Source organism: Macaca nemestrina, chromosome 13 (assembly GCF_043159975.1).
Source record: "Macaca nemestrina isolate mMacNem1 chromosome 13, mMacNem.hap1, whole genome shotgun sequence".
NCBI lineage: Eukaryota > Metazoa > Chordata > Mammalia > Primates > Cercopithecidae > Macaca > Macaca nemestrina.
Window position 1 is genome coordinate 9571259 of NC_092137.1, and position 24962 is coordinate 9596220.

A 24962-nucleotide genomic window follows, 5' to 3' on the forward strand; every position below is an offset into this window, starting at 1 on the left:
TTTGTACTCAGTTTAATAATATGGCTCTGTCTGTATTGGGTGTTAGTCTTTTCTCGTGGACTAGTTATCTTTTTAGCTGCCAGAAAAATGTTATAGTGCATGCAATCTATGCTGTATAATGTTAATGAGAAAAACTAATACATACTTCTACTTAGTAATTTAGTTGATTAAGAAGATATATTCTATGACTGTAAAATTGTCAGCTAGATCTGTTGAGCTGTTACTTCTTCGAAGTCCCTCTTCCACTCCTGAAGGGTTCAGGCAGCCTAACTGCCCCATCCCAAGTGGAAGATCCAAGGGCCCAATCACTGAACACATTGAGAGCTCTAGCCACCTCCAACATGTGGGGATCAAGCCTTGGCCTAGAGAAGGTTGGATGCCCAAGTCCCACTGGGGCTGCCGGCCTTGGATAAGTCACTCTGCTTCTCTAAGCCTGAAAAGTAGAGGGGTTAGAGGAGATGGTTTCATTCTAAGGTACTCATTAGAAAGTCAGTTCTGTGTCTCATGTTCCTTTGATTTCTCTTCTCAACTCTTCCCAATCTGAAAAGAATATGAATAGGTCAGACATAGTCATCTTTTTAGTCATCTATTGTGTTAATTTGGTAGTAACGCCATAAAAATAAGTAACTTTAGTGACCGAGTCTTAAGAATTTGTTCCCTAATTCCTTAAAAATATTTAAATTATCCTGATCAGGTAAATTTCCCATTTCTAATTATGATCTTCTCACAAGATCTGGTAGTAGTAAATGTATAAACTTTTTAAATTTTAATCTTCTGATATCGAAGTTTTTGAAAAATATTTAATTCATTGTTAGAATGACGACCAAAAGTAGTTGAAAAGAAGCTGTTTTGTACTTTGCATCCTGTGACCCCTAAATGTGAGCTAAATTTTAAATTTGTTGGGAAGTTAGAATTGTTAATGGCATATTTGCCACTTTTAATAAGAATCGTGTTCCAAGTGCTAGTGTCCGGAGTCTATCCTGAGTATGTGGGTGATAGATCTAGAATTATTGTCTATTTGCTGAATGAATTTTAATAAAATACACAGGAGGTTGTGATCTCTTTTCCTGTCTCTTTCAGCTGGACTGTGGGATCCACCCTGGCCTAGAAGGAATGGATGCTCTTCCTTATATTGATTTAATTGATCCAGCTGAGATTGATCTCCTATTAATTAGTCAGTAAGTTTTTCCCTTTATTAATGACGCTGTTTGTCATGGACTTTTACCGTCAAGCTCATTCCTTACTAGATTTTGAGAGTTTGGTTTTTTAAAAGAGTGTTTTTTGCCGGGAAGCATATTGCAGATATCTAAGTCTAAACCAGCACTCCATGATGGCATCACAGGCTAGAGAAGTTTGCTATGAAAAACTTACCTGTCTCTATATATAAGTTCAGTGAGTACGTGAGAAGGAGATAGCACAGAACTTGAATCACTGTAAAACTTGAGAGTAAGAAAGCCCTTTTCCAGGGTATCTCCTTGAGGTCACTGTTTTGTCACCTGTTTCTATAAGAACACCCTTTCAACTTTATTGAAACTATTTTTACATAGCGCTCATATAGAAAAATGTGACAAGACAGTGACCTCAGGGAGATACCCATGTTTCAACTTCATTCTGCTAAGATGTTTGCTGTAATTCTGGCTGCCAAGAGTAAGTTTGGGATATTCTTCTTCGTCCCTAATTGTTCACTAATAAAGTTTTTTTGCTGTTTAAAAACGATACTTTAAACATCTTTCTTCCATATTAAAACTGTATGTGTTACTTCTTCCTTCTGCACATACCAACTCTTGGTTTTCTGAAAGTGTCAGTACGTAGTTGTTGATATAAAACTTGTTTCGTACGGTAAGCAACAGTTTCATTACATGGTATCCGATGGACAATACTTTTAAGAATTAATGCAGCCTCTTTCTTTTTCAGTTTCCATCTGGATCACTGCGGAGCTCTGCCCTGGTTTCTACAGAAGACAAGTTTCAAAGGAAGAACATTCATGACTCATGCCACAAAAGCTATTTATAGATGGCTTCTTTCCGATTATGTCAAAGTTAGGTAAATTACTTTATTAGATTATACACGACTTTGGCTCTTTATAGTACCTATGGTTCAAGATATGGACCATTTTGTGTTTTAAAATGAGGTGCTCTCTTTTCATGTATAAGGATATTAGTAATTTCATCATTCATCAACAAGGTCATTGAAACCTGTTGTGTTTCTAGCACCTTCCTGACCTTGAAGGTTTTTTTGAGACAGGATCTTGCTGTGTCATCTAGGCTGGAGTGCAATGGTGCGATCACAGCTCACTGCAGCCTCAACCACCTGGGCTCAAGCAGTCCTTTCACCTCAGCCTCCCAAGCAGCTGAGACTACAGGCGTGTGCCCCCACACCCAGCAGAGGTTTTTTGCTTTTTGAAGAGATGGGGCCTTATGTTGCCCAAACTAGTCTCAAACTCCTGGGCTCAAGTGATCCTCCTGCCATGGCCTCCCAGAGTGCTGGGATTACAGGCATGAGTCACTGGCCTGGCCTTGAAGTCTTTATATAGCTTTTGTGTCCTTTTAAAACTTCATTAGGCTGGATTGGAAGAGTTATGCTTAATTGTGGTAACACTCATTAACACTTCAATAATGCTTACCACGTATTAGGCCCAATCCTAAATTCCTAATGTATATTAACTTCACACACAAAAGATACATATTTTATATATATTATATATATACATATATAATACATGTATATATATTATATATACACATGTATATTTTATATATATATTTTTATATATATATATATTTTTTTTTTTTTGAGATGGAGTCTTGGGCTGTTGACCAGGCTGGAGTGCAGTGGCACTATCTTGGCTCACTGCAACCTCCGCTCCCGGGTTCAGGCAATTCTCATTCCTCAGTCTCCCCAGTAGCTAGGCTTATAGGCATGCAGTGCGTGCCACCATGCCTGGCTAATTTTTGTATTTTTAGTAGAGAAGGAGTTTTACCATGTTGGCCAGCCTGGTCTTGAACTCCTGACCTCAAGTGATCCGTCTGCCGTGGCCTCCCAGAGTGCTGGAATTACAGGCGTGAGCCACCGCACCCATCTGGGAGATAAATATATTTAATCTTCACACCAACTCAAGATGTAGGTTCTATTATAAATTCCATTTTATATATGATGAAACTGAGGCACAGCAAGGTTAGGTTATTTGCCCAAAATTGTCACAGTAAGAGACAGAGCGAGGATTTGAACCCAAACAATCTGGCTCCCGAGTCAATGTCCTTAACCACTATTCTCTCTTCCTTTTTTATAAGTACATTAACATAATTTTCAGAAGAAAGGCTGTGCTAGACTTTGTAGAAAAATCTTTTCTCATCCTAATGTGAGAAATATCTGCCATGGTTCAATGTATGTGAGTGTGTTACATCTTTCAGGAGTGTTGGGGTGGGAAAAAATTTGAGAATACTCTCCTAAAGAGTATTTTGTCTTAATTTACTGTATGTATTACTGAAAATTGAGAGTACTTTGAGCACAGTATCTTAATTTCCTGTGTGGTTTGTTTAAAATCAAGTTTTGTGGCTATATACACAATAGAGTAAAAAAAAAAAGACACAAAATCTCTAAAAAATTTTAAATAGCATAATTCATGCAATATATTTTGAAGAAATACCATCATGGATATGTTATCCACAATTTCTTTGTGTTCAAAGGCTTTTAAAAAAATCTGACTTAATTGTTTTTGCTGACATCTTTCAAAATTTAGTAACATATCAGCGGACGACATGTTGTATACCGAGACGGATTTGGAAGAAAGCATGGACAAAATTGAAACTATCAACTTTCATGAAGTTAAGGAAGTTGCAGGAATCAAGTTTTGGTGTTACCATGCAGGGCACGTCCTAGGAGCCGCCATGTTCATGATTGAGATCGCAGGCGTGAAGGTACCCTCTGGCTCTGGCGCTTTTCTCCCCAGAGAAATCAGTACAGAGCTTTGTGCCACCAAGTACTATTGAAAAAAAAATTCCCTAAGACTTGCAAAAGTGTCAGAACACTGAATCATAAGATGAAAATACAGTTAACACTTTTTCCTTTTAAATATCGTAGTTCCTACCTCCATTACAATACTTTCTGTATCAAGACTGAGAAAAAAAAAATTTTAACGACTGAGAAAGGGGTAAAATAAACACCTCAGAAAGGAATTCCCTGAATTCTAAAGGATTCAGTTTCCTTTAGAAAACTGGTTAGGGAAGAGGTGTCTTTGTGGCTGCATTCATTTAAAAATAAAACACAATTTGATATTCATGTCCCCCTGATGTCTTAGGATTCACAGATAAGCCCCTAAGCAGAGTGGACTGCAAGAGTAAAAGGGGTTAATTAGGAAAGATCTTTAGGGAACCCTTGAACTTCTGCAAATGTGGGTGGACTACTAGGTTTCTAGACTCCAGAGCAGCGGCTTTGAACTCTGGCTGCACGTAAGAATCTCTTAGGGAGCTGTTGAAAAGTAACTATTGAATCAAAATCTGGAGGTGTAGCTTGGCCTTTTCCTTTTTGAGTTTTCTAGGTGATTCTAACGTGCAGCTAGAGTTGAGAACCGATGCTCTAGTGTAACGTCCTAAATTTTTCACAGCTGCTTCTACATTTGGAACTTTTAGACATTGAATTGTAAAATATATCACTGAATCTCTTATTCTTGCAGTTTGCTCCAGGGCACAAAAAATAAGTAGCACAAATGCCGATGTGAATTCTCTTGGAATTTGATGCAGACCTTCTTACGATTTTATCTCTGGTTTTAGACCATGTACCTCAGTGCACTCCTTTCCTTGTCAGCATGCCCTTTTTCTCTAAGAAGTTCAGAGCACTTCTCAAGTGGATTAATGTTATATAGGTTATCTTTGTGAGATGATACTGGGAATAGATTATTCCCATTTACTAGATGAAATAATTGAAGCACTGGACCATTTACTAACTAAACTACACATTTTGAATTCGACACAAGCACTGCATGTAAATTTCATCAGTTTTAGACTTTTTAAAAACTGTAACTGCACTTGTGGATTTCATGAGTTTAATCTATTCACTAGCAAAATGAAGCCTTCCCCAAATCCTAACTTTCTAGTTTTATCTTTTTCATAGCTTTTGTACACAGGTGATTTCTCAAGACAAGAAGATAGACACTTAATGGCAGCTGAAATTCCTAACATTAAGCCTGATATTCTTATCATTGTAAGTATTAATGTGCTATATTGTAATCAATGTAATGTAAGCAGATTTTTTTCTTTTGGAAAATAATATTGTGATCTCACTTTCATAACATGTTATTGGATATAAACTTATCTTTTTTTTTAATATAAGAAAATTGGTGGCCAGGCACAGTGGCTCACACCTGTAATCTTAGTGCTTTGGAAGGCCGAGGTGGGTAGATCACTTAAGGCCAGGAGTTAGAGACCAGCTTGGCCAACATGGTGAAACCCCATGTCTGCTAAAAAAAAATACAAAAATTAGCTGGGTGTGGTGGTGCACACCTGTAGTCCCAGGTACTGGGGAGGCTGAGGCACAAGAATCACTTGAACCCAAAAGGTGGAGGCTACAGTGAGCCAAGATCACGCTGCTGCACTTGAGCCTGGGCTACAAAGCAAGACTCAGTCTCAAAAAAAAAAATTGGGGCAGGCACTTCTTTTTGTAGTGCAGCTTCACTTTCTTGTTGTTAAATGCATTAACTCTAGTCTAATATCAGAGGCACCAGGCTGTCTCTGGGCAGGATCGTCAGGCCGTCTTTGGGCAGGATCATTTTCACTGGGTGTGCCTTCTCCCTGTCTCCTAAATATATTTTTCTAGATGACAATGTGTAGAAGAACATCTATGGGTCATTTTGGAAATGGCGTGACCTCACTGCCTTTGCCACGGTGACTGTCCTCAGACCCTTAGTCCATGCTAACTTATCGTTTTGTTTATCTGTGTGTCCTGTCTGCCTACTAGGTTGCAAGTCCCAGGGGAGCAAAAAAATGGACTGTGTACCGAAGCTCTTTGGGGGCAGCTTGGGAGTGTGTTGCTGACGGTAGAGTCAGGGGTTGGGAGAGAAATCTTGCAGGCTTTTGGTATATATAAGAACATCAGGTGTATGTGGTTCAAGGAGGAAGAGTTGTCTGTTTCTCCTCCACCACCTACCACATTCTCCAGCTGCCCAGGCATGTGGGCCAGTACACACTGCAGTGCATAAGCAACATGTCAGCAGATTACATTGGACTCTGCTCATGGTATGCCCAGCATATAAACTTAAATTAAGGGAAGATTCATTTTTGAACCCTCAGAAAAAGTAGTTATTTTCATAGTACCATACTTTAAAGGAGTGCTTCACATTTTAATATGCATATAATCATCTGATGATACTGCTAAGGTACAAATTCTGATTCAGTATGTCTGGGCTGGGGTCTGAGATTTTGCACTTCTGATAAGCTCCAAAGGGATGTCAATCTTCTGGTCATGGACCACACCTAGTAAGACTTTAAGGATATTCTTAAGCAGAAGTATAAGAAACAACATCTATTTCTATTTTAAAAGCTTTGACTTATCAGAGGTAGGAGAAATAACCTTTTTCTTCCTAATGGAAAGCAAAATGGACATGGGAAGAAAATACAGTTTTGGACTATTTCCTGATTCCATTTTATAAAATGTTCTTCTTACTTAGATTTGAATTCTGGCATTCTTTGTTTTGTTTTGTTTTGTTTTTTGAGATGGAGTCTCACTCTGGAGTGAGTGACGCGATCTCGGCTCACTGCAACCTCTGCCTCCCAGGTTCAAGTGATTCTCCTGCCTCAGCCTTCTGAATAGCTGGGATTACAAGGCGTGCACTACCATGCCCAGCTAATTTTTGTATTTTTAGTAGAGACGGGCTTTCATCATGTTGGTCAGGCTGGACTCCTGACCTCAGAAGATCTACCCGCCTTGGCCTCCCAAAATGCTGGCATTACAGGCATGAGCCACCATGCCTGGCCTGTTTTGTTGTTGTTGTTAAATTGTATTTTTTTGAGATGGAGTCTTGCTCTGTCGACCAGGCTAGAGTGCAATGGTGCAATCTCAGCTCACTGCAACCTCCTCCTGGGTTCAAGCTATTCTCCTGCCTCAGCCTCTGGAGTAGCTGGGATTACAACCGCCCACCACCATGCCCAGCTAACTTTTGTATTTTTAGTAGAGACAGGGTTTCGCCACGTTGGCCAGGCTGGTCTTGAACTCCTGACCTCAGGTGATCCACTTGCCTTGGCTTCCCAAAGTGCTGTGATACAGTTGTGAGCCACTGCGCTGGGCCTGAATTCTAGCATTCTTGCTTGCTCTTCCCAATTGCTATTATGACAACACATGTTCGAGTAAATGACATGCTAATGGAGAAGTGAATTGCTTAGCCCCTCAGCATTTCACTGATGTTTAACTTTTGAATTCTTTGGGGATCATCGGTTTTAGTCTCACACTTCTAATATGTTATTTAGGAATCTACTTATGGGACCCACATCCATGAGAAACGTGAAGAGCGAGAGGCAAGATTCTGTAACACTGTCCACGACATTGTAAACAGAGGAGGCAGGGGTCTCATTCCTGTCTTCGCTCTTGGAAGGGCTCAGGAGCTGCTCTTGATTCTGGGTATGCCATTTCCTTTCTATTTAGGAGATGATTAAAATCTTGTCATTTTATTAGGATAATAACATGGTCTTGGATGAGTCATTCCACCATCCTGGACTTCAGTTTTCTTCATTTAAAAATAGGGATTTGGGGCCGGGCGCGGTGGCTCACACCTGTAATCCCAGCACTTTGGGAGGCTGATTTGGGTAGATCATGAGATCCGGAGTTCAAGACCAGCCTGACCAAGATGGTGAAACCCCATCTCTACTAAAAATACAAAAATTAGCCGGGCATGGTGACGGATGCCTGTAATCCCAGCTGCTCAGGTGGCTGAGGCAGAGAATTGCTTGAACCTGGGAGGTGGAGGTTGCAGTGAGCTGAGATTGTACCACTGCACTCTAGCCTGGGCGACAGAGTGAGACTCCGTCTCAAAAAAAAAAAAAAAAAAAAAACTAGGGATTTGGATCTAGGAATAGCCTAGGAAAACAGCAATTCTCATGCACTGCCGCTGGGAATGTGAACTGGCGTCCCCTTCTGGTGGCCATGAGAAGTCTTAAAATATGTGTACCCTTTGGCCAGCAGTTCCGCTTCTGGGAAATAAATGAGATGTACAGAAAATTTTGTCAAGAAAGGTATTCATCATTTTAGTATTTTCAAAGAAATACCATGTCAGTAAATATAACATTATAGGAAAAAATTGTGTTACAGATGAGTAATTACATACTTTCACATAATATATTAAGTCAACCAAAAAAGTAGAGTTCAAAACTGTATGGACTCTGTGCCGGGCGTGGTGGCTCAGGCCTGTAATCCTAGCACTTAGGGAGGCTGAGGTGGGCAGATCACTTGACGCCAGGAGTTCAAGACCAGCCTGGCTATCGTGATGAAACTTTGTCTCTACCAAAAATAGAAAAATGAGCCAGGTATGGTGGCGCACGCATGTAGTCCCAGCTTTTCTGGAGGCTGAGGCCTGAGAATTGCTTGATCCTGGGAGGCAGAGGTTGCAGTGAGCTGAGATTGCGCCAGTGCACTCCAGCCTGGCTGACAGAGCGAGACTCTGAAAACAAACAAACAAACAAAAAAACCTATATGTACTCTGATCCTAGTTAGGTAAAAAATGCACACACAAATGACCGAAAAAAATACTAAATCTGGATAGTGAGAATATGGGTGATATTTTTTGTTTTCTGCTTTTCTCCATTTTACAAGTACTTCAATGAACATGTATATAACTTTTTGTAATAAGAGGAACAATGGTTGTTACTTTTTAGCATACATTTGTACTTAATGATCCCTTCTACCTCATATTCTGTGATCTATTTGGGAAAACCACTCTTATTAAAGAATAAAAGAAGGTGCTTTGCAGCCAGGCATAGTGGCTCATGCCTGTAATCCCTAATTCCAACACTTTGAGAGGCTGAGGGTGGAAGATCACTTGAGCCCAGGAATTTGAGACCAGCCTGGGCAACAAGGCAAGACCCTGTCTCTACAAAAAATACAAAGAATTAGCTGGGTATGGTGGTGCACACCTGTTGTCCCTCAGCTACCTGGGAGGCTGAGGTGGGAGGATCACTTGAGCCTGGGAGGCAGAGGTTACAGTGAGCCGAGATTGTGCCACTGCACTCCAGCCTGGGCGACAGACTGAGACCCTGTCTAAAAAAAAAAAAAACAAAAAAACAAATAATAAAATGGGTGCTTTGCATGTATGTAACCTCTGTGTGAAGCACTAGAAATGCTTGCATCTTACCTCTTCCTCTCTATTCTGCCATCTCGGTGAGGAGGAGAAAAAAATAGTATCCCTGTTACACTGAAAAGGAAAACAGAAGGAAAGTTGGAAGAAATGACCCCAGATGAAAAGCAAATCTGTAACAGATAGGACTTCTAGAAGCTGAATTTCCCAAATCCGAATATAATTCAGTCTTCTGATCTTGATTAGTCCTCCTTCCTAACTGCAAGTCAAATTCGTCCTTAGAAGTCTTGAAGTCGAAGTCTTTGTGACCAGTAAGATGAAGAGCAGAGAAGTTAGGAAGTTGAAACAATGTTGCCACCATCAAATTGGATTGCCAGATTTAGCAAATAAAACTAGAGGACAACTTATTAAATTTTAGGTTCAGATAAATAATCATGTTTTAATATAAGTGTACCAAATATTTAATATATATTCTTTCTCTTTTTTTTTTTTTTTGAGATAGAGTCTCACCCTGTCACCCAGGCTGGAGAGCAGTGGCACTATCTCAGCTTGGCGTGATCTCGGCTCACCACAACCTCCGCCTCCCGGGTTCAAGCTATTCTCCTGCTTTAGCCTCCTGAGTAGCTGGGATTACAGGCATGCGCCACCATGCCTGGCTAATTTTTGTATTTTTAGTAGAGACGAGATTTCACCACATTGGCCAGGCTGGTCTCGTTAGTATATATTCTTATACTAAAAATCTTTTGTTGTTCACGTGAAAATTCAAGTTTAACTGGGTATTTGATATTTTTATCTGGCAGTTCTACCATCTGCTCTTTGCAACTGGTTGCCCTTTTTCCTTAAAGTCTCCCTTGTAATATAGTATAATAGAAAGGACAGCTGCTTTCAAATCTTATCTGTGTTTCAGATCAAATCTATCATATGGCTACAGCCATATGACCTTGGGCAAATTATTTAACTTTTTTAATCTTCAAAATTTGTTCATAAACACACGCACAACAAAACAAGAAATGGTGGCGTGGTTGTGGGATGTAATCCGCTTTAGGGTATCTAAGAAATCATAAGAGAAACGAATCATGAATGGGATAAACTAGAAGACAAAGCAGGAAATTTATTTGTAACACACGTGACAAAGTTTTTGTCCTCATATAGAATTATCATTGATACATCAAATGGAAGAATAAAATTCACACAATATTCAGCCTTTTGTTTTACCCTTAGTTTGCTAGTTAAGATGGTGATAAGTCTTCGTAAGTTGTTTTGAAAATTAGAAATTATAGATGCAAGTAATATAATAGGCATATAATACATTTTCAAACCACAGAGGCACCTATTAGAATAAAGGGTGTCTTTCAGCCATACTACCTTGATAAAATTTTGGGATTTAATGAGCGCTTTTCCTTTAACGTAAGTCTTTTTTTGAAGGTATATTACCCACTGCTTTCTTTAATTATCAGAAACTGGTTAGTAGTTTTTTAAAAATACAAGCATGGCTGAGTGTGGTGGCTCATGCCTGTAATCCCAGCACTTTGGGAGGCTGGGCAGGAGGATCACTTAAGTCCAGAGTTTGAGACCAGCCTGAGCAACATAGTGAGACCCAGTCTCAAAAAAAAAAAAAAAAAAAAAATTAGCCGAGTGTGGTAGCACACTCCTGTAGTCACAGCTACTCAGAAGGCTGACACGGGAGGATCACTTGAACCTAAGAGGTTGAGGCTGCCATGAGCCATGATTACATCACTACCCTCAAGGCTGGTCGACAGCCTGGGTATAAAACACAAAAACAAAAAAAACAATAATAGCATAATACGACTACTTTTTTTTTTAAGTGTTCAAAATTGGTGAACTCTTGGCAATTCTATTTTGTAATTAGCACTCAATAAATCTGTTTGAAATATTAATACATTTTTATTTAAAACCACAGAATTTTTTCTAATATGTTTTTCTAATACATTTAAATAAAAATTTATTATTTAGTGTCTCGTTATGGCAATAAGTTATAGACTTCAGTGTAAATTTATACTGAATAATTTTTTTTTTTTTTTTTTTAATTTTTTGAGACGGAGTCTCGCTCTATCACCCAGGCTGGAGTGCAGTGGCTGGATCTCAGCTCATTGCAAGCTCCGCCTCCTGGGTTTAGGCCATTCTCCTGCCTCGGCCTCCCGAGTAGCTGGGACTACAGGTGCCCGCCACCTCGCCCGGCTAATTTTTTGTATTTTTTTGGTAGAGACGGGGTTTCACCATGTTAGCCAGGATGTCTCGATCTCCTGACCTCGTGATGTGCCCATCTCGGCCTCCCAAAGTGCTGGGATTACAGGCTTGAGCCACCACTCCCGACCTACTGAGTCATTTTTAAAAGGCTCCACATCTTTGGACCATGATCACAGCATTCTTTTTTAGGTCATGTGCCATTTAGAAGTAAGTTTTGGTTTTGTAAATTTAAGTTAGTTACAACCAGGATAATTTTGCTTAAACTCTTTAAAATATAGTTATGTGCCTTATTTCTTGGTTGTGTGTGTATCATTTCTTGTTTCTATGTGTATCATTTATTATTTGAACTATTTACCCCATGTAACAAAGTGATGTTTGTTTCTTGCAAAATCTCTCTAGATGAGTACTGGCAGAATCACCCAGAACTACATGACATTCCAATATACTATGCATCATCTTTGGCCAAGAAGTGTATGGCAGTGTACCAGACATACGTAAATGCCATGAATGACAAAATCCGCAAACAGATCAACATCAATAATCCCTTTGTTTTCAAACACATTAGTAACCTCAAGGTGAGTGCTTGTGGAAGAAAGACAAGGATGGATAAAACCAAATCAGTCATTAGGAGTAGGAGGTACGAGGCCGCAAGTGATGGCTCATGGCTGTAATTTTAGCCTTTTGGGAGTCCGAGGCAGGAGGATCACTAGAACTCAGGAGTTTGAGACCGGCCTGGGCAAGATAATGAGACCCTGTGTCTATAAAAATAAGATAAAAATCATAGACAGTGCGTGTCAGTGACTCTGGCTGAATTCCTCTTGCTGGAGTCTTACCTCTTCTCTAGCTGGTGTCGTTTTTCTGCAGGAAAAGAAAACTTCAGCAGCTGACGTTCTTTTTTTGCTTCAACAGATTTTGCCACTTACCCCAAGTAGCCATGTGTTCTCAGTATTTTTTTTTTTTTTTTTTTTGAGACGGAGTCTAGCTCTGTCGCCCAGGCTGGAGTACAGTGACCGGATCTCGGCTCACTGCAAGCTCCGCCTCCCAGGTTTATGCCATTCTCCTGCCTCAGCCTCCCGAGTAGCTGGGACTACAGGCGCCCGCCACCTCGCCCGGCTAGGTTTTTTTTTGTATTTTTTAGTAGAGACGGGGTTTCACCGTGTTAACCAGGATGGTCTCGATCTCCTGACCTTGTGATCCGCCCGTCTCGGCCTCCCAAAGTGCTGGGATTACAGGCTTGAGCCACCGCGCCTGGCCCTCAGTATTTATAATACTTATCTCTTTTGCTGTAGGAATAAAAAGTTCTGAGGAGAAAAGTATCTTGTATTATGTATTTAAGTTTCTCTTCTCACTCAAACCAAATCATCTTTTTGATTAGTGCTGCAAATTCTATATATGAAAATTTTTATATACTTTTCTAGAAGCATTCAATAAAATCTGATTTTATTTAATTTAAAAAATACTGTTTAACTCAATTGATGCTTGAACTCAATTGATATCTGAAATAATTTAAAAGTGGTCTTCCAGTTGTAAATAGGCTTTGTTCATAAAGTATATATTTTAAGTTAACTGCTTAAGGATTATAGACAAGTTCTCCCTAGAACAGCGTTAAACTTTTTGATTTCCAGGCCAGCTCAAAATATTCATGGAGCATGCAAAGCCATTGTGAGTCTTTGGGAATATTTTTTCAGAGTTGTGTCTTGGGTAGATCAAGACCCATTTGACTCTTCCTTTTACTTTTCTGCCTGCCTGGTAGGCACTGAAGATGGTCCTGATGGTTCTGATGGCTCTCTAGCTGCCAGTAGAAGGTTTTGAAGATCAGCGTGAACTGACTGCTTTTTATTACTTGGTTTTTCTACCATTCCTAGCCTAAACTGTTAGGAACTTGGTAACTGAACTTAAAATGTGTACCGATCTTGTGAAGGCCCTTTCAGTAGTGTGATTAATCTCTTCCTTAGCCTGTTGTTATTCTTTAAAAAGAAAGAATGCTTTGTCAGCTGCTGGTAGCTAACATACTTTTCCCATTCTGTTTTCTCTCTTAGAGCATGGATCATTTTGATGACATTGGTCCCAGTGTTGTCATGGCCTCCCCAGGCATGATGCAAAGTGGCTTATCCAGAGAGTTATTTGAAAGCTGGTGTACTGATAAAAGGAACGGTGTCATTATAGCAGGATACTGTGTGGAAGGGACACTTGCCAAGGTCAATTATAGTCATAGGCTATTGTGTTATTCCTAATCAGAATTATGGAGGTGGTAGGGTCCTCACAGGTTTTTGCACTGAAGTAATTCTTTAAATAGTACAAGTTTTGATTTTTAAAAATGAGGATGAGAGTAGGTAGCTAGATATGAGTGTAGGATGTGGAATTATGCAGACACTGAATGGCATAATGAGGTCCCAGGTGATTGATGTACAAATTAAAGTTTGAGAAGTGCTCATCTGGTTGCAAGTAGAGAATGATGGACAGGAACCTATTTGAGACAAACACGTGAATACCCTCCCTCATCTCATGAAGAACAGGTTTACTAATATGTATGATCTTAAATAGCTGTAGAATGTGTTTGGGTTGACCACCTTCTACTGTTATGAAACATTGGTTTTCAGCTCTTAGGGATGTAGAAATTATAGAAAATACATGCAGAATTTGAGAGGCAGTTTCTGAGCATCCAGGCATCACATTCTCATCCTCTTAGCATTAACATCTATTTTATTTTTAAAAATATGATTCTTTATTTTGATAATCTTTATTACTTTACCTTGTTCTATAAAGTTCTTTAGTGGCCATGTTGTATTTAAAATAGATTTCCAGGCTGGGTGCAGTGGCTCACACCTGTAATCCCAGTACTTTGGGAAGCCAAGGCGGGCAGATCACCTGAGGCCAGGAGTTTGAGACCAGCCTGGCCAACATGACGAACCCCGTCTCTACTAAAAATACAAAAAATTAGCTGGGCGTGGTGGCGTGTGCCTGTAATTCCAGCTATTCGGGAGGCTGAGGCAGGGAGAATTGCTTGAAACTGGAGGCAGAGGTTGCAGTGAGCCAAGATTGGCGCCACTGCCCTCCAACCTGGATGACGGAGCAAGGCTGCATCTCCAAAAAAAAAAAAAAAAAAAAAATTGATTTCCGGGCCTGGCATGGTGGCTCACACTTGTAATCCTGCGCTTTGGGAGGCCACAGTGTGTGGATCACTTGAGCTCAGGAGTTCAAGACCAGCTTGGGCAACATGGAGAAATCTCACCTTTACAAAAAATAGAAAAATTAGCCAGGCGTGCTGGCACATGCCTGTAGTCCTAGCTAGTTGGGGGACTGAGGCAGGAGGATTGCTTGAACCCAGGAGGTCGAGGCTGCAGTGAGCTGAGATCACACACTGCATTTCAGCCTGGGTGACAAAGTGAGACCCTATTTCAAAAAACAAAGATTTTCAGAATAGAAATGTATCCACATATCTGGGAAATGACTTTGGAGAGCACAAGAGTAGTTGGGAATACAGGTTTGTCTTTCCAAGCATAGAGTTACGATTCTCACTGACAGCACACCAGATAGATGAGTTTTAGTTAATTTGTTTACTTTTCTCATTAAATGTTTGCTTGATTGAGAACATGAGTATTTGGTATTTACTGAGTCAGTTATATTAGAATGATTTTGTGCTGAAGGTCCTAAATTTAACATGAGTTTATGACTGCATGAAAAAAATGAAAATGTACCTTTACGTTTATAACTGGGTAGTTTGTTATGCTATTTTTCTTCATTTTCCACAGCACATCATGTCTGAACCTGAAGAAATCACTACTATGTCTGGACAGAAGTTACCACTGAAAATGTCTGTTGATTACATTTCTTTCTCAGCTCACACGGATTACCAGCAAACCAGTGAATTTATTCGTGCTTTGAAACCGCCTCATGTGGTTAGTCTTATGAATTTGATTTATTGTACTAAAGGGAAAAGAAATGCATACCCAGGAAACTGCAGCAGGCAGTTCACAAAGCAAGCATCACCACCTCCTAATGCAATACCCCATGAGCAGAACCTTCCACGTGCGCTCGCGTTTGGCCTTTACAACTCCCCTTTGATTTCAACAAGCTGCACCCTTTCTCCGTAACCGACTCTTACTCAGACCTACCAACCCCAATCCTAATGTTTTTCTATTATTTTCTGCTGCCTCTCCAATAATTTAAGAGCCAGGCTTGGAGTATGACTGCTCATTTGGAATGCCAGCTCCATCTCTTACTTACTGTGTAACCCTTGGCAAGTTACTTAACCTCTCTGTACCTCATTTGTAAATAGGAATAATAACAGCTCATAAGGTTATTGTAAGGACCAAGTGAGAGAACATATCTGAAGCACTTAATGTGGTGCTTGGCACATAGTAAATGCTTAATAATAAGAAATAGTACAAGGATCATTTGGAGAGAGGAGAAAGACAAGTCACACAATAGTATAAGTTTAAGATTTAAATAGATATGAAATATACTATATAGCGTGGCCGGGCATGGTGGCTCACGCCTGTAATCCCAGCACTTCGAGAGGCTGAGGAGCGTGGATCACGAGGTCAGGAGATTGAGACCATCCTGGCTAACACAGTGAAACACCATCTCTACTAGAAATACAAAAATTAGCTGGGTGTGGTGGCGGGCGCCTGTAGTCCCAGCTACTCAGGAGGCTGAGGCAGGAGAATGGTGTGAACCCAGGAGGTGGAGCTTGCAGGGAGCCGAGATCATGCCACTGCACTCCAGCCTGGGCGACTCTGTCTCAAAAAAAAAAAAAAGAAATATACTATATAGTTCCTTATTAGTATATGATTTATTTATCTGTTTATTTATTTATTTATTTTTGAGATGGGAGTCTCGCTCTGTCACCCAGGCTGGAATGCAGTGGCGCGATCTCGGCTTGCGGCAGCCTCCACCTCCCTGATTCAAGCAATTCCCCTACCCTAGCCTCCCGAGTAGCTGGGATTACAGGCACACATCACGACACCTGTCTAATTTTTTTGTATTTTTAGTAGAGACAGGGTTTCACCATGTTTGCCAGACTGGTCTCGAACTCCTGACCTCAGGCAATCCGCCCGCCTTGGCTCCCAAGCAGCTCTCTGTCTCAGCCTTCTGAGTAACTGGGATTACAGGTGCCCACCAACACACCTGGCTAATTTTTGTATTTTTAGTAGAGATGGGGTTTTACCATCTTGGCCAGGCTGATCTTGAACTCCTGACCTTGTGATACACCTGCCTCAGCCTCCCAAAGTGCTGGAATTACAGGTGTGAGCCACTGCACCTGGCCAACTTACTTATATTTTTAAGTATGATGTAACTTATTAAAAATAAATTAGATATTTTGATGGAATTGGAAAGGAGGGGTAAGCTGAAAAAAGTGTGTATTTTTTATTAGAAGAACACTAATGAAGCATGTGTCCATAGAAAATAGATGAAGTGCCCTTTCCAAGTGTATCGGAAAGCAGAAGAAATGGCCTTTTGTTAGTTTTGTTTGTTTGCTTGTTGTTTTTGGTTTTTTTTTTTTTGGATGGAGTCTTGCTCTGTTGCCTAGGCTGGAGTGCAGTGGCGCCAATTTCGGCTCCCTGCAGCCTCTGCCTCCTGGGTTCAAGCGATTCTCCTGCCTCAGCCTTCCGGGTAGCTGGGGTTACAGGCACGTGCCACCACACCAAGCTAATTTTTGTGTTTTCTCTAGAGACAGGGTTTCACTACATTGGCCAGGCTGGTCTCGAACTCCTGACCTCAGGTGATCCACTCACCTCAGCCTCCCAAAGTGCTAGGATTACAGGCATGAGCCACTGCACCTGGCCTTGCTCGTTGTTTTTTAAATATGTTTTACTGTGGTAAAATATCTAACATAAAATTTGCAGTTTTAACCATTTTTAAGTGTACAAACCAGTGGCATTAATTATATTCACAGTGTTGTACAACCATCACCACATTCTGTTTTCACAGCTTTTCATCACTCCAAGCAGAAACTCTGTACCGTTACACAGTAACTCCCCATTTCCTTCCCCCCACCCTGATAATCTCGAATCTACTTTCTGTTTCTATGAATTTGACTGTTCTAGGTATTTCATCTAAGAGGAATCATAATGCCTACGGTGTTTTCAAGGTTCATCACGTTGTGGCATGTATCAGCACTTCATGCCTAAGTCATGGTCCGTTGTATGTAGACCACATGTTGTTTATCCATTCACCTGTGGATGGACACTTGGGCTGTGTCACTTTCCAGCTAGTGTGAAATGGTATCTCGTGGTTTTGATTTTCATTTCTTTAATGACTAATGATGTTGAGCACCTTTTCATGCAGTCTTTTGTTAGTTTTTGAGTTCTTTCTAGCATGATAGGCCTCACAGCACTGGCCCTTAATGAGCAGATTATTTGGTCGAGAAATACCACTCTCCTGTCCATAGCATCATGGTGTGTAGAGTTTAGTCACAGAGTAGGCTCCTCCCAGGTGTTTCTTATTGAATGTGTGCATGAACATCCCCCCAGATTTCCAAGCCAGGGAAGAAAAGCCGTGTTGCTCTTTCTGTGTGTTGTCACCACCTCATCCTCAGCCCCATTTCATCCTGTCACTCTCTGGTTCTACTTCTGCTGATAGTTTAAGTTCCTGGGTTGAACTTCATGCTCATTTTCCTGTAATAACCGGCTCTAGCAAAAGTATAGCTGCAGGATAAAATTGCAACACTAGTAGTGTTGGTGGTAGTAATCAGTACTAGCTTACATTGATTATTTACCACATGCCAGGCACCGTACATGTGTTTTATATGAACTGACTTGCTTAATTTTCATGACCGACAGCTGTTCTGCAGATGGGAAAACTGAGGCGTGAAATCACTTGGTCAAGGTTACACAGCTAATAAGCAGCAGCACCAGGATTCTGCTCAGGCAGCCAGGCCCAGGCCCTTCCCCACCAAGCAGTAAGCCCTGCCACGTGCTGGTGCTGGCTATGCCCAGCCGCAAGCCATCTACCACGTGTGAGACGCTACGAACAGTCTATCTTGGCCGGGCGCAGTGGCTCAGTCCTGCAGTCCCAGCACTTTGGGAGGCCGAGGCAGGTGGATCACTTGAGGCCAGGAGTTCAAAACCAGCCTGGCCAACATGGTGAACCACATCTGTACTAAAAGTATAAAAATTAGGTAGGTGTGGTGGTTCACACCTGTAATACCAGCTGCTTGGAGGCTGAGGCATGAGAATCCCTTGAACCCTGGAGGCAGAGGCTGCAGTGAGCCAAGATCACAACACTGCACTCCAGTTTGGGCTACAGAGTAAGACTGTCTCAAACAAACAATAAAAAGAAAAATCTGTCTTGTAAGATAGAAGTTACAAAAGTGAATGAAAAGGGACTGGTTGCTAATGGTGTTGTTGTAAACACCCTTTAAAATATATCATTGCGGCTGGGCACAGTGGCTCATGCCTGTAATCATACCACTCTGCGAGGCTGAGGTAGGAGGACTGCCCAGAAGTTTGACACCAGCCTAGACAACATAGTGAGACCTTGTCTCTACAAAAATAAAATAAAACTAGCCAACCATGGTGGCTCATGCCTGTAGTCCCAGCTACCTGGGTGGCTAAGGTGGGAGGATTGCATAAGCCTGGGAGATTGAGGCCACAGTGAGCCAAGATTATGCCACTGCACTCCAACCTGGACAACAGAGCAAGACTCTGTCTTTAAATAAAGAAATATATAAAGTAATAAAATGTTCCATTTGGTTCTGAAATATTTTATTAGGATAGGCATAGTGGCTCACACCTATAATCCTAGTACTTTGGGAGGCCAAGGTGGGCAGATCACTTGAGCCCAGGAGTTCGAGACCACCTTGGGCAACATGCAAGATCCTGTCTCTACAAAAAATACAAATATTAGCTGGGCATGGTGGTGTATGCCTGTAGTCCTGGCTATGTCGGAGGCTGAGGCAGGAGGATTGCTTGATCCCTGGAGGTTGAGGCTGCAGTGAGCCATGATCACACCAGTGTACTCCAGCCTGGGCAACAGAGTGAGACCTGTCTCCAAAAATATATAAATATATGAGGTAGGCCAGGCTCGGTGGCTCACGCCTGTAATCCCAGCACTTTGGGAGGCCGAGGCAGGCAGATCACAAAGTCAAGAGTTCGAGACCAGCCTGACCAACATGGTAAAACCCCGTCTCTACTGAAAATACAAAAATTAGCCAGGCATGGTGGTGTGCACCTATAGTGCCAGTTACTTGGGAGGCTCAGGCAGGAGAATCGCTTGAACTCAGGAGGTAGGGGCTGCAGTGAGCTGAGATCACGCCACTGCTACACTCCAGCTTGGGCGACAGAGCAAGACTCCATCTCACAAAAAGAAAAAAAAGGGAACTATGGGTGTTTTCTGACACAGTAGGGTAGCAATAGTTTTGTACAAGAGTCATAGGCATTTAAAACTAGAAGAGATTACAGAAGTCAGCCCTTTACCACTATGAACATAGAAGCAGTGAAACATGGAAAAGGCGTGTATCTCGTTAGTGGCAAAGACTGGAGTAGAAAAGAAGTTTCTTGGCCGGGCGCGGTGGCTCACCCCTGTAATCCCAGCACTTTGGGAGGCCGAGGCAGGTGGATCACGAGGTCAAGAGATCGAGACCATCCTGGCCAACATGCTGAAACCCCGTCTCTACTGAAGATACAAAAATTAGCTGGGCGTGATGGCACGCACCTGTAGTCCCAGCTATTCGGGAGACTGAGGCGGGAGAATTGCTTGAATCTGGGAGGCGGAGGTTGCAGTGAGCTGAGATCGCGCCACTGCACTCCAGCCTGCCAATAGAGCGAGACTCCACCTCAAAAAAAAGAAAAAGGAAAGAAAAAGGAAAAGAAGTTTCTTTACTCTTTGTTCAAATAGTACCACATAAGGATCTTTTGAAGCCAAACAGAATGAATATGTGTATACAAGTTGAATTGGCTGGAGGTCCTAGTAGTAAAGTTTCATAACTTCCAAGTATGTCTCTATTTCATATACTTAATTAATTCAACTCAGGACCATGATTAATCTGAATAATGTTTCCCTATATTCTTTTAACATTTATTCTATGTAGATTTTAGTCCATGGAGAACAGAACGAAATGGCCAGATTGAAAGCAGCACTGATTCGAGAATATGAAGATAATGATGAAGTTCACATAGAGGTTCATAATCCTCGGAATACAGAAGCAGTGACCTTAAACTTCAGAGGAGAAAAACTAGCCAAGGTAAAAGGTTATGGCTCCTGTCTATCCGATCCATGTTTTTTCTTCATGAAAGACTGTACTTCATAAGAAAATAGATCTTTAGTCAAAAGAATATGCTTATTTCTGTCTATTTGTTATACTACAGGAATTTTATCCTTATCCTTTCTGGCTTCTTTTGATTCTGTTCATTCATTTCTTCAGGTGGAAAATGTTCAGCTAGATTAGATCTTAATGCAGCTGAATCTCATAGATCTTTAATCCACATCTCCACTTGCTTTTCCTTCCCACATCTGAGGGTAAAGAACTGTTCCTTACTGTTACTGTAGCCATGTATGTTTGTGTAGATATGGTGGAATATATGGAAACATTTTCTTTTTAAAAATTAATCGGCCAGGCTCAGTGGCTCACGCCTGTAATCCCAGCACTTTGGGAGGCTGAGGCGCATGGATCACTTGAGGTCAGGAGTTGGAGACCAACCTGGCCAACATGGTAAAACCCCGGCTCTACTAAAAATATATATATTTTTTAAAAAATTAGCTGGGCATGGTTGCAGGTGCCTGTAATCCCAGCTACTTGGGAGGTAGAGGTGGGAGAATCCCTTGAACCCGGGAGGTGGAGGTTGCAGTGAGCTGCAATCGCGCCACTGCACTCCAGCCTGAGTGACAGAGTGAGACTCTGTCTCAAAACAAACAAAAAAGAAGTAATCAAGGCTGGGCACGGTGGCTCACTCCTGTAATCCCAGGACTTTGGGAAGCCAAGTCAGGCAAATCGCTTTAGCTCAGGAGTTCAAGACCAGCCTGGGCAACATGGTGAAAGCCAGTTCTACGAAAAATACAAAAATTAGCTGGGTGCGGTGGCATGTGCCTGTAGTCCTGGCTACCCGGGCGGCTGAGGTGGGAGGATGACTTGAGCCCAAGAGGTTGAGGCTACAGTGAGCCATTGTCCTGTCACTGCGCTCCAGCCTGGGTGACAGAGCAAGACCTTGTCTCAAAAAAATAAAAAAAGAATTGCTCATTTTTCAGAGTGAAGTGTACTGTTTTCAGAATTTGAAGTTGAAATAGTTAAGGAAAGCCTGAACTGCCTTTTTAGAGGGATGCTGTCAGAAGTCTGCATCTTTACTTCTGTTGATCACAACTCCTTTAGAAATACTTCTAAGGAAAACTTTTAAAAAATTACATATATAATTTTAAATTTTTAAAAAGGAATTGAAATCAGTATGTTGAAGAGATATCCGCAACTCCTATGTTCTGTTTTTTTGTTTTGAGATAGGGTCTCACTCTGTTGCCCAGGTTGGAGTGCAGTGGTGCATTCATGACTCACTGCGTCCTCGACCTCCCTAGGCTCAGCTGATCCTCCCATCTCAGCCTCCCAAGTAGCTGGGACTACAGGCACAAATAATTTTTTTTTTTTTTTTTTTTTTGAGAAGGAGTCTCGCTCTGTCACTCAGGCTAGAGTGCAATGGCGCTATCTCGGCTCACTGCAACCTCCGCCTCCCAGGTTCATGCAATTCTCCTTCCTCAGCCTCCTGATTAGCTGGGATCACAGGCACCCACCACCACACCCGGCTAATTTTTTTTTGTATTTTTAGTAGAGACGGTGTTTCACCACATTGTCCAGGCTGGTCTCAAACTCCTGACCTCAAGTGATCCACCCATCTTGGCCTCCCAAAGTGCTGGGATTACAGGCGTGACCCACCATGCCCAGTCTCAGGCTCAAATTTTTAATGATTTAGTTGAAGGCTGAAATATCAACATATGGGCCAGGAGCTGTGGCTCACGTCCATAATCCCAGCACTTTGGGAGGCTGAAGTGGACAAATCATCTGAGGTCAGGAGTTCAAGACCAGCCTGGCCAACATGGAGAAAACCCTGTCTCTACTAAGGATACGAAAATTAGCCAGTTGTGGTTGTGCGCAACTGTAGTCCCAGCCACTCAGGAGGCTGAGGCAGGAGAATCGCTGGAACCTGGGAGGCGGAGGTTGCAGTGAGCCGAGATCATGCCACTGCACTCCAGCCTGGGCGACAGAGCAAGACTCCATCTTAAAAAAAAAAAAAAAAAAAATGTTAATAGCAACTTTACAACACACTTTTAATACATAATGAGCCAAACCTGCAGATGCTAATTAATGAATATCCTTTCTTGAAGGTGAATTGGAGGAAAAAAAGAAATTAAACAAAACTTAGGGTATGAGGTTTTTGTTGTAAATGGTTGTGGTTACTCCTGAGTCTTACTGTTCAAAAACTTCTCAGGGGCCAATTTAATAGTGTTTTTCTTATACCTGTAGAAAAATATACTCATTTGAGAATCTAGAACTGTATTTCCCATCCTCCGCTGGTGGTGGATTTATGGGAAGAAAAAATAAAGTTTTGCAGTCAGACAGTTTAGAAGATGAATTGAACTGAGTTCAGGAAGAGCTGGGTTTCTTATTGGAGTGTTCTGTTTCTCACCCATGATTTTAATGATTTAAAATCATTACCTTTAGTTGTTTTTCTTTCTCAAGTACAACATCACTATATTAAAATTAATCTCCTAGGAGCAAAGGTTCTTTTCTGAAAGCTACCAGCAGTTAAGGAGAAAATAACCCTAAGAAATCCTATGAAATGCAACCCTCTGTGTTTATAGTTATGAGAACAAATATAGCACTGCCTGGTTGCTTAAAGGTAAACAAGTATGGAACACACTGCGTTTATTCCCTTGAGCTCATTTACGTGCAGTTGAGAGAAGTTATATTTAAGAATACTGGGTTTCAGCCAGGCATGGTGGCTCACGCCTGTAATCCCCGCTCTTTGGGAGGCTGTAGCAGGCAGATCCCTTAAGCTCAGGAATTCAAGATCAGCATGGGCAACATGGTGAAACCCCATCTCTACAAAAAATACAAAAAAAAAGCCAGGCTTGGTGGTACACATGGTGAGCGATGATCACACCACTGCATTCCAGCCTGGGTGACAGTAATACTCTGTCTCAAAAAAATAAATAAATTACGGGGTTTTTTTTGTTTTTTTTTTTTTTTTTTGCGACGGAGTCTTGCTCTGTCGCCAGGCTGGAGTGCAGTGGCGCAATCTCAGCTTACTGCAACTTCTGCCTCCTAGGTTCATGCCATTCTCCCGCCTCAGCCTCCCGAGTAGCTGGGACTACAGGCACCCGCCACCAGGGCCAGCTAGTTTTTTGTATTTTTAGTAGAGATGGAGTTTCACCATGTTGGCCAGCCAGGATGGTCTCAATCTCTTGACCTGTTGATCTGCCCGCCTCGGCCTCCCAAAGTGCTGGAATTCCAGGTGTGAGCCACCGCGCCCAGCCATACATGAGACTTTTTAAAAATGAATAGTGGGGCTGAGTGTGGTGGCTCACACCTGTAATTCCAACACTTTGGGAGGCCAAGGCGGGTGGATCACCTGAAGTCAGGAGTTCAAGACCAGCTGGCCAATGTAGCAAAGCCCCATCTTTACTAAAAATACAAAAATTAGCCGGGCATGGTAGTGGGTGCCTGTAATCCCAGCTACTTGGGAAGCTGAGGTGGGAGAATCGCTTGAACCTGGGAGGCAGAGGTTGCAGTGAGCTGAGATTGTGCCACTGCACTCCAGCCTGGGCGACAGAGTGAGACGCCGTCTCAAAAAAAAAAAGAATAGTGGGTTTCATGTTTGTAATATTTTTGTTTTTAAGTGGTTGTTATTTTATTCTCTTAAAAGTGTTTCTCCCTCAATTTATGAGCTCACCCATAACCTGTTTTTATTGACCTTTTTATTCAAAGCCACTGCTGCTGCTTTTAGTGTTAGGTGTACCACAGCCTCCCAGACTTGTATGAGTGGACCTCACTCTCTGTTGTGAGTTTGCAGCCAGCCTGAGGGAGTGCATGTGTGTGTTTCACGGGGACTTCACGGCCTTCCCTACTACAGTGCAGCTAGTGAGAGCTTTCTTAAACCCCAGCACTTAGTAAGTTCCTTGCTTGTTGAACTGATTAGAACTGAACTATGCCAGATCTGCCACTGTGACTCTTCTCTTTGACACTGGTAGCAATGTGACTGCCCTCATCATAGAGATATCAAACATTTTATGTTTTTCATGGTTAAATCCATATGTTGTTTTCATAGTTCAAAGATGTTATGGTCATCATTATGATGAACTGCATTTTACTGTCTGAAAAACTGCACTTTACCAGGTTCTATTTTCTTCAAGTATTTTTTTTTTTACAGGTTATGGGATTTTTAGCAGACAAAAAACCAGAACAAGGCCAGCGGGTCTCAGGAATACTTGTTAAAAGAAACTTTAATTATCACATACTTTCTCCTTGCGACCTGTCCAGTAAGTATACTAT

General features: G+C 41.6%; 1 protein-coding gene across 2 annotated transcripts in view; it reads left to right on the top strand.

Annotated features, from left to right (window-relative positions):
• LOC105486570 (cleavage and polyadenylation specific factor 3) overlaps positions 1 to 24962 on the top strand; it is a 51885-nt gene that overhangs the window by 5228 nt on the left and 21695 nt on the right. For both annotated transcript variants that reach the window (XM_071076207.1, XM_071076208.1), the window contains exons 3-12: positions 1081 to 1178; positions 1915 to 2043; positions 3740 to 3917; positions 5110 to 5199; positions 7458 to 7608; positions 11885 to 12060; positions 13525 to 13683; positions 15238 to 15384; positions 20520 to 20672; positions 24841 to 24949. In XM_071076207.1, coding sequence (XP_070932308.1) covers positions 1081 to 1178; positions 1915 to 2043; positions 3740 to 3917; positions 5110 to 5199; positions 7458 to 7608; positions 11885 to 12060; positions 13525 to 13683; positions 15238 to 15384; positions 20520 to 20672; positions 24841 to 24949 — 1390 coding nt within the window. The remainder of the gene's footprint in view (positions 1 to 1080; positions 1179 to 1914; positions 2044 to 3739; positions 3918 to 5109; positions 5200 to 7457; positions 7609 to 11884; positions 12061 to 13524; positions 13684 to 15237; positions 15385 to 20519; positions 20673 to 24840; positions 24950 to 24962) is intronic.